Source organism: Epinephelus lanceolatus, chromosome 3 (genome assembly GCF_041903045.1).
Source record: "Epinephelus lanceolatus isolate andai-2023 chromosome 3, ASM4190304v1, whole genome shotgun sequence".
Taxonomy (NCBI): domain Eukaryota; kingdom Metazoa; phylum Chordata; class Actinopteri; order Perciformes; family Serranidae; genus Epinephelus; species Epinephelus lanceolatus.
The window spans coordinates 40,290,880-40,300,955 of record NC_135736.1 but is presented as its reverse complement, the minus strand read 5'-3'; the positions used below and the strand labels follow the sequence as shown (position 1 = coordinate 40,300,955).

General features: G+C 39.8%; 1 protein-coding gene across 1 annotated transcript; it reads right to left on the bottom strand.

Annotated features, from left to right (window-relative positions):
* Positions 1-3,401: 3,401 nt before the first annotated feature.
* Positions 3,402-9,857, bottom strand: rps15a (ribosomal protein S15a). The gene is made up of 5 exons (XM_033625282.2): positions 9,759-9,857; positions 8,689-8,826; positions 7,809-7,888; positions 6,571-6,656; positions 3,402-3,533 (listed from the first exon to the last, which is right to left on the bottom strand). Exons 2-5 carry the CDS (start codon positions 8,819-8,821, stop codon positions 3,440-3,442), a joined length of 393 nt encoding a protein of 130 aa, XP_033481173.1. The 5' UTR covers positions 8,822-8,826; positions 9,759-9,857; the 3' UTR covers positions 3,402-3,439.
* Positions 9,858-10,076: the final 219 nt, after the last annotated feature.

Genomic DNA, 10,076 nt, shown 5'->3' with positions numbered 1-10,076 from the left:
CTTAAAGGTGGGAATGTCAAGTCGTATGCCATCTCACTACTCTTCATAAAAGGTACAATCACGGGGGATGTCGGTGGCTTAGTGGTAGAGCAGGCGCCCCATGTACAAGGCTGTTGCCGCAGCGGCCTGGATTCGACTCCAGCCTGTGGCCCTTTGCTGCATGTCCTTCCCTCTCTCTCTCTCCCCCCTTCACACTTAAGCTGTCCTATCAATTAAAGGCTAAAACGCCCAAAAAATATCTTAAAAAAAAAAAAAGGTACAATCACGGAATGGGGGACAGAGTTGTTTCACCTTTGGGCCAGCACTGGTGGTATTAACAGCGTCAAAACGATATATGTATAAATGGGAGAGCCAGCAGGACGGCATCGTGGGCAGCACAGGTTATGCATGCGATCACCAATTTAAAAAGTAGCTGTTAGCAGTCAGCAGCTAACTCAAAGAACAGCAGCCGAAAATGTCTGCAAATTGGGCCAAAAAACAATGAGGCCCGTAAGCTCCTTACCCTCCAAGCAGAGGACGAGGTCAGCGGCCATGTCACAGGGACGATAAATGATTGTTATTGCAATGTTATGCCCTTGTTGTTGTTTACAAAGTGCTGCAGACATGTCACAGTAGAGGCTTACACTTTCGTGTTAAACGTCAAGCCCGTCATGCCTCTTTTGATTCTGCGATGCCCGCATGCTATCTAAAAATCACACACTGAAGCAGCATTATCCTGCTGTCATTTGGTTCTGTGTAAAAATACAAAGGCGTTACAAAGAAGGGACTTCATAGCAGCACAATGGTGTCATCTCTGTGTAAAAAGGGCCTCTCACACAGCATACAGCTTTATCATCATACCTGTTACTCAGCTTCTCACCAGGAAAATCTGTTGAAGTCCGACACCCTTGTACCCTTCCAGTCGTAACATTCGGTAAAAATCTTTCCCTCTGCAAATGTGTATGCCCAACACCATGTCCTACTAGCCAGGGTGTCTCTGTCCACTTTGAATCTGTTAAATATGCACTTCTGTAACGTCATGTTTAAAACCTGTAGCCAACCTATCAGCTGTGTGCTTCAGGTCATACTTTAGATGTCACCACTTACATGTTGGGTGAGTACTTGCTATCTTCCAACTTTTATACTTTTTAAACAGAAAACACATTTTATATTGTGATGTTTACTGGAAATGAGACAATATCGCCAAATGCAAGTGCAGTTGTTATTAGTGATGGTCAGTGCCAGAACTTTCAGTTCCTGTTTGTGGGTGTGCTGGTTGGGTTTGGGTTATTGATCAACGTTATTGATTGTTTACGGGTCAGGCCGGGCAGACTGACTCTCAGAACAGTGATGGTGGTGATGCCTGCATCATTGCTGAGGAGAGGAAATGTAGGAAAAATGCACATGTAATGACAGAGAGTAGCAGGCTGAGTGTGGCAAAACTGAGACATATTGTTGAACCTGCACTTGTGTTTTCTTAAGACATCTCAGGCTGCTCATCATCTGTTTTATTAATGGATGAAAGTTTTCAGGGTGTACTTGGACTTCTTTATACTTAAAAAGGGCGACGTTTTTATTAGTGTTGGGGAAGAACTAGTCACATGTAATTGAGTTACATGAATTAATTGTAATCTGTTAGTGAGAAAAAATTGTAAGTAAACTACACATACTAATCTAACTTGATTAGTTTTCAGCTTTATTACCCAGTCCAAAACATTTGTTAAAAAAATAATCAGAGTAATCAAATATAATAAGATGCATTACTTTGTAGCTCAGTTTTTTTTCTGACAATAAAGCAAAATAAAACTAAAAATACTTTAGTTACTCATTACATTTTTACAGGGTAACTAATGACATTTTGAGGGAGTACACCATTATCTGTATCTGGTAAACCAACTAAATTATCTGTATGTGTATCTGTACTCAAAGTGGGCAGGGTTACGACCAGAGGTGGGTGGGTTTAAATTGAAAGTGAGTGGGACCTAATCAGAAGTTGTTATCTTAAGCCTGAAATTAATATGGGATGATCAGAAGTTGCTATATTTATTATTTATTAAAAAACTATTTATATACAACAGTCTCAGAACTGAGCGTCAGGTCATGTTTGATCAAGAGTGACAGATTGCACACAGGTACCCAAATGAGGATTTCCCCACATTATGAGTACAGATACACATTTTACTTGTACAGTATTCGTATTATTAAATTCTGCTCAACATTGGTCAAGAATAATTTCTAACTTCTTACATTTCAAAAGAAACCTTCCTAACACCAGGGCTCCCACACATTTCATGGAGATTTAAAAACTTTTCCATGACTTTTCAAGGACCCATCACTTTGTCTGACGTTCTCAGATTTAAACTCTCTCCAAACAAAATTTCAACTAGCAGGCACAGTTCAGAGAGACAGAGGAGAAGGTGGAAGAAATGTACGTGATGGCAAACAAGTTATCAAATTGACACATAACCGAGGTGCCGTTATGTCACACTGAAGGTTGTCCACGGAAGATAATGTCATTACACAAAATTCCACAACTTCTCCAAAACGTTCATGGATTGTTATGAATTCCATGACTTCTCCAGGTTTTCCGTTACAGTGGGAACCCTGCAACACTGTTTATAGATTGTGCATTTGTTTTACTGGTCCAGCCCACTTCAGATCAAATTGTACTTTGACCCATAAACTAAGTTAAGTTTGACACCCCTGACTAAGGGCCTTAGCTGAGGAGAAAACAGGTTGATAAAGTTTGTCTTTGCTTTTTCTTATTCTCTTTGAATCAGGTGAGAAGCAGTGAACACAGATGGACTTCTTCCATCTCCATTTATCACTGAATCATTAAGTACTCAAAGTTGGTGTTGCGCTTTCAGTCTGAAGAGCATCTCATGTACACATTGGCTAATTGAGTCCAACAAATTACTTTATATATTTTCTGAATGTACATTAGCTATTGGCTTTAGATATGTCATCTCAGGTTGCTTTAAAGACCACTGTATTATAGTGCTGATGTTTTTCATAGCTGATATAAACCTGAATTTATATCCCATTTTCCCCCTCACTTATAAATTTGACTTTTGGTTTCACATGGGTTCTGACTCAAGGGTACAATATATAACTAAAACTAAGTGTGGAAAAACATTTATTTAATTGAAATTAAATTAAAAACTAGACCTAAAAATACCCAGACAATATTGTCTACTTATGAGGGAAAACCATGCTTAACAAAATTCTAGTATTCATACAAGTACATACTTTGAATTCTGTCCTTATCAGACATTCACAACATAACAGCAGCCTGGTCTATTCTACAAGGATTTCTGTCTCGTCCAAAGGACTGTTATGAACCTCTGACAAAAGCTGCAGCCTTTTAAAAGCCGTCTCTCCACGGTATGTATGTATGAAATGAGTCACAGCAGACTGCCAGCTTTCACCTGGTTGTTTTTTATTTGCAGTTCTTTACATTTTAGAAAAAGAATCCAAGGATTTTGCCTCCTGTGTGTTTCCGTCTGGCCTCTTCGTGGTCCATGATGCCAGCTGAGGTGGTCAGCACAATGTATCTGTGGAGACAAGGCAGCGTGTTACCATACAGCTCAGATGCATCCATCACACTGCAAGTGCTCAAGGCCAGACAGGAGGTGGGCGACACGTAATTCAACATCTTTTACATAGATCATACAAATACAGTCTTTAGAAACGGAGAAGCCGACAGCAGCAGCAATGCAACAATCCAACATTTTATACTGTCTCGACTCCAGCTGTCCGTCTAGTTTGTGTAGAGTAGCAACATAATGAGGCTTCCCAAAATACAATACACTGAAAAGACTCCAAAAAGCAACATAACACCTTCACATTTAATCAACTGACCAAACTCTATTACATTTATGAGGAAGTGCCCTTTTAGTAAATTTGCCAAAGTAATAATTGCAATGAAAACAGACTTCGTAACCTCCATTTCCTCTAAGTACTCTAGAGGAAAAGCTGTGTACAAGTGGGTCGATTCTTAGTCGGCAGGTTATATGATGGTGTTTAGAGCATCTCAGACTGCCTCATATACAGCTCCACAGATAAACAACCATTAACTCAACTCCAGACAGGTTGGTTAAAAGCTTTGCACATCAGATGGGAAAGCTTTTTCGAGTACAGTGGGACCAGACAAATCAAGATAATCAAAACAAATAAAACTGCAACTCTGAAAGTAACCAACCACGACCAACACTGCGTTAATGATCGTCTACAGGCAACAAAAATCAAACTGTGAGAAAACCAGTCTTTTTGGTTATAAACTCACTAATTTGCTGGGAAAAACATAATTGCCAGCTTAAAAAATATCCTGTAATCATGAATGTGATTTCCCTCTCATGAGCTTTACGTGCCACTTCCTGTTGTCTGCTACATCCTCAAACAAAACAAAAATGCCACTTAAATGCACATTCAATGCAGAACAAAGACTTCACACAGGACTATTTAATACTCCTTTGACTGCATGAGCACATCTACAATAAACAAAATTATCTTGGGCTGCACCAATAAATGCTGACAACTTAGCTGTTGTAATAATGACAACAGGACTTCTATACAAAAGCACTTTCAATACCATGTATTGACAATAGTTCTTGTAGCTACACAAAGATAAACGTTCCCGCACCTCAGCAATACAATAACTTCTCTTAAGATAACGAACACTTGCATAAAAACAGCAATTCAGTGTGTTCAGTGTGACGGTGGTCTGTCATCAACTTAGTAAATGGGTTTAAACAGGGCAGCATGTCGCATCATCTGGGCAATGAATGGAAATTACTGCAGCAGCACCCGTGCCATACAACTCTGATGTCTGTGCGAGACTGAGCCGCTTGTTTGTTTAAGGTGAATCCATAGCCTATCACTGCCTGGATGCAGGCGACAAATGAATTTATAAAAATGCTGCACGGAGATGTAGATTTTCATGAGGAAGAGCTCGACTTCTTTTGACAAAAACAAATGAAAAGATGGATGAATGAAATTAGGTGAAATGTTTGTGGCAATTAGGGCTGTCCCATATACCCATTTTTAGGCATCGAAGCCTCAGTGAAAATACTTGAGATTAAACAAAAACTTTGATGGGGTACGACCTTAAGTTATGTGGCAATTGTTCTCTTCTTTGTCAGCATGCAGGCTGCATCATTAGCCAATAAAGCTAGAAAAAGAATACTTGAATCGCCCAGCTCGTTTTAGACGTGTGAAATACCAGTTTCCTTTCGCATTCCTGGCACTCTACTTTTTGGGGTCGTCTTTGCAACTTTGAAACCATTTCAGATGCTTTACGTTTTTGAAATCTTGTGAAGTGAATCTGTAAGGTGGTCAAACTGTCCATGTTTCAGTAGTGTTAAACTGCCAGTCAAAACTATCACTAGATTTAAATGTCCTTGTCTGAGAATAACTGATTCTTGATGCATAATGAATAAGGCTATCTGGGCCTGACATTTATAAGATTTCATTTTAGATATTTTAAGACTTTGTTAGCTACACAAACAGCCTGTATCCCAGTAAAATAGGTGAAACACTATATTTTTAACACTAAATTTAAAACTTTTTTATCAATCGATGTGTTTTTGTAATACCTGGTTTTAAGACCTTTAGCACCCCTTAATCCTGTGTCCACGCTATGCGCATACATAATAATAAAGCTATTCAAAATCATGTCTGTATTTTTTCAGCACTTTATTTATTTGAATGGTCGTGGAAAATGACTAACTACCCTGAACGCAGAGTTTGAACAGTCTCAAACTACAGAAGACTTACTAATACTTTTATACTAATGCTACAAAACTTTCAACCTCTGTAGCACCAGGGCCATGTGTGTGTGTGTCCAAAAACGTCTATGCACAGCCCTGGTTTACTTAGTCAAATTAACATACAAGTCCTTAATGCCTCAGCAAGGTCTTGTGTGTAATTTCAATTTTAGCCTTGTGGCGCAGAAAGTGTTGGGTATATAAAAGCGATGCATGAACACTGCTCACTCGCCACACATTAACTTCTAGTTCTGACAAATTAAAGCATTTGAGGCTGTATCTCATGTTCTTTATCTGCAGTGCAGTAATCCCTGCCTGCAGGTCAGAATGACATGCACAGCTTCTGAGAGACTTCGATTCATTCATTCCTACCTACTTCCAGCGACCTACTAGCACATACACTGGCTCTGTGCCAGTGTCAACCACTGATCAAAACACCAAGCTTATCCTTTTTCATTCAAGACACCACTGACCACTGTAGAGAAGACGGGGGAATTTTGTATTGTTCTAAGCACTTAAGTTTTGTTACATTACAACTGTTTCAAGCGTGTTTATTGGGATTCTGAGCACAAAATCACTGACAACACTACGTTCAAATCTTTTGAATGAAATACCAAATAAACTAGAGCATCCACACAGGATGACCAAGCAAAAGCGAGCATCACAGCAGGCAGGCTGAGCACAAAACCAAGTCACTCCAGTAACTGATAAAGAGCATAACTAGACACCGGTGCGACTAAAAAATTCTTAAATCTCCTCTTCAGTCAGTTCATAACGACATTACTGCCACTGTTCAGTTTAAGAAGTTGGTGTTTGTGATTCTTACCCAAACTGTCTTGAGGGAAGCAGGTTGTTCTGCCACTTCTCCAAATCCTTGAGCTGGAGATCAAAACGTGGACTGATCACACCACACTGAAAGATAAAAATAAACACTGATTATCACTTCACATTCACTCAAGCGGGAACAAGGAGCTAGAGGTTGTACACTGCAGGATGCACCATCTGTGATAAGCTTTAGTTTCCCCTCAACTAGAAGCCTTTTGCATTTACCACTTTCCACACAAAAACAAGCCAGGTGTTCTGTAAAATATTATCATACTACCAATATGTGCAAGAGCAACCCACTGTTACACTAATGAGTTCAATAAAAGTAACATTTTATATCTAAGGGCTCTTTTAAAGGGAAACATCAGTGTGTTTTAACCCAAACTCTATTTTCCCATGTTTGTGTCTAAGTGACCAATAGAGGTTACAACTTTTGGGATTTGTCTAGTATTGAGAGACTGCTGCAACCACAGAAACGGCCGCAATATAAAAATGCTTGTTTTTGCTACTGACAGGTTAAATTTGTTATTAAGTGTGTTACAACATTACAGAAAATTATCAGGATAATACAGATACATGAAATGCCTTTCACTTAATCTGGTACATTTGTTACTGTGACCTAGTCTTGCTCAAGGAAAAGTCTCAATCTAAAATCTCACAGACTTTGACAGTATCAAAACCAGCCAAATATTCAGCCATGACACTGAAAATCCTTTAGATAACACTAAACTTTCTGTACTCCAACACAACATACTGACAGGCAGCCCTCTCTCCAACTCTCACCAATGTTTCCATCACTTTCCTGCGCCCCTTTGTGAGAATTCAGAACGAGACTCGTCCTTGTGCAAGACTGGGTCATAATAACAATCAGACCAGTGAAAGGTTTAGAAAAACAATTCATTACTTTCTGTAATGTTGTCAGACACTTCTAATGACAATCTGAGCCTGTTAGTGACAGAAACAAGCACTTATAATGGTTAAACACTGACGATGCTCAACTGCCCGCAGTGATGACATCACAGCCTATTTTGCCTCTCAATACTGGACTTCAAAAATCATTGTATCCCGCTATTCACTTGGGAATGGTTGCTGTGGTAGAGCTTTATTTGTAGTGTAATTCAAAATGTAATTCACTAACCCTAGTTTCAACACAGCTTATTCTTACACAATTAGCATTAGCAGCTAATATAGCAGCAGCATACAGGTAACTGCAGAGCTGGGTCAACTGAGAGACTTTACCTTGTTCAGCCTGCCTGTGAGATTGACGACAATTTTTCCGGCTCTGTGGTCGTCAATGATCTCAAACTCACCAATGTAACCTGGAGGTGCAAGAGAGAAAGAAGAATCATTTAGTAAAGCTCATGTCACACTATAATGAGCTTGTTGTCTCTGATGCAATCCCATAGAGAGCTCAACACCCATTATCACTCTTCAAAACTCTAGGGGCAGCAGCATTGCCAAAGAGGTGCTAGCCATTGCACAGGCGCCGCAGATGAAAACTGGACCTCTGTGCTGCATAAGCTTCCAACCAGATATCAGGAACTCTTAATATCCTCTGATTCACTGAAACTTCGCTGGATCTTCAATAGCACCATTCAACCACTTGACTATTACTATATAGGACTCTGGCGAACAGAGAGGCATGTGCTTTACAGTGAATACAGACTGGTGTGTCAGTGGAATTATGAGGTGCTGTACTAGTCCTGGTGTGAATCACTGCTGCCCATGTTCAGGAGGAGCGACCATGTGGACAGCTTATGAAGGTTTTGAATGTGTGGACAATTAAATCATTCCACAACCAGACACCATGGACAACTATAAAGAAGCAACCGACAATATAAGAAGATGCAAAAAGGACTACAGTACAGTGCACAAGTTAGAGGAGCTGACGGGATCATATTTAAGTGGAGTTGTGCCATATATGATTCCATGCTACAGATGATTGAATGATTAACAGTGGTTGTGTAGATGCTGACAAACTGTACACTCCTTTGAAACTTGCACCTCATTCCAGATTTACAGTGAGTATACTAAGACCAGCATGCTGCCACTGTCATATGGCCACATTATTTTATGATGTCAAAACCCCTCTCAGTCAAACGGAAGATCAGCCACTTACCGTGCTTCATCATGACGGTTAGGAAGCGCACAATAACCTTGGAGCAGGGCCTGATGAGGACCTGGCGTTTCCCACGCTTCTCAGCATTGTTGATGCTTTTCAGAGCATCCGCGAGAACGTTCATGCGCACCATGATGCCTGCAGACACAAAAAAAAATGACCATGAATATTTACAGTGACATACGTGAACCTGTAGGAAATATAACCTGCCGATGCCTATTTTCATATTCCTCTGTGGGACTGTTTGACCAGTATTCACACACCAGTTTCACAGTCAAATTTGGCAGATGAAGACCAACTGATGGCTCTCATGCATCCAAACAGATATTATTCAGCAGGGTCATGATGTTGCTCTTAATGGGACACATTTACATCACACATATCTTCTCTACAAATTATAAATGAAGGTACAAGAAGTGAAAACGCAGTATCCAGTTAGCAGCGCCTGGCTAGTCCTTATTATGTCACGACGCAAACCATTCAAACATACAGGTGTTAGCAACTTGGCTAACATTAGCAATCTACGTCAGTTCATTAGCTTAATTTTCTAATACCAGCCGAGTTTTACGGCCAACAGGTAACGCGGCGTTTCCTTTAATGACATTATGAGTAAAACGTAGAGACTCCCACAAAAGCATGGTCCTTCACGAGCTCACATATTAGCCACCTAGCCTAGCCGACTACATTGGCAAAGCTAAGCATCCCCTAGGCACTGTCAGGAACAACGGTCACCACAGTGTCGATAGTGTACAACATTTTTTACACACGTATTTTAACTGACACCTCACAGGTGTTATTTTAATAAGTGAAAAGACACTTTTGTGTTCGCAAAGCTAACAGTTATCAAGGCGCCTTGAACGCACCGATCCCCGGGGCCGAGCAGAGGGACTCGGATGGATGAAATTTGTAGTCCAATCGTGTTTAACTCGTCTCTCTAATCGAGACGATAATTATCTCGAATCATTAATATGTACTTTAGCTTCAAGATGATCACATTAGTGGGACATTTAACGCTCAGATGGTTTAGATACGTTAAAGATTGAAGGTGACAGTGTAAAAAGGCATCTTACCGGTTCTGCAATATGGCGGAAAGAGGAAGTGGCAACAACCGGCAATGCATTATGGGGGAAAATCCAAGATGTTTTTCAAGTCGAGATGATCTACACACCGACACGATTGTTTTGAGTTTAATTGAAAATGTACAGAACAATTAATTAATGTGAGTGAGACAACGCTTACATAAATTCAAAGCGAACAACAATATAGTAAACAAATGTAGACATCTTACAATACAAGACTGAAAGTTAATTACACAGGAAGTGCTTTTTTAAATGTTATTTTTTTAGAAATTCAGTTTTTAATTGTAAATCTTAATTGTAAGTTTTAAA

Excerpts from the sequence above, each read along its gene's own strand:
- rps15a (XM_033625282.2), bottom strand. The coding sequence starts at position 8,821 with ATGGTGCGCATGAACGTTCTCGCGGATGCTCTGAAAAGCATCAACAAT. Across the intron at positions 7,889-8,688 it reads AACCGTCATGATGAAGCACG|GTTACATTGGTGAGTTTGAG; the intron begins GTAAGTGGCTGA and ends TTGCACCTCCAG. Across the intron at positions 6,657-7,808 it reads TCACAGGCAGGCTGAACAAG|TGTGGTGTGATCAGTCCACG; the intron begins GTAAAGTCTCTC and ends TTTATCTTTCAG.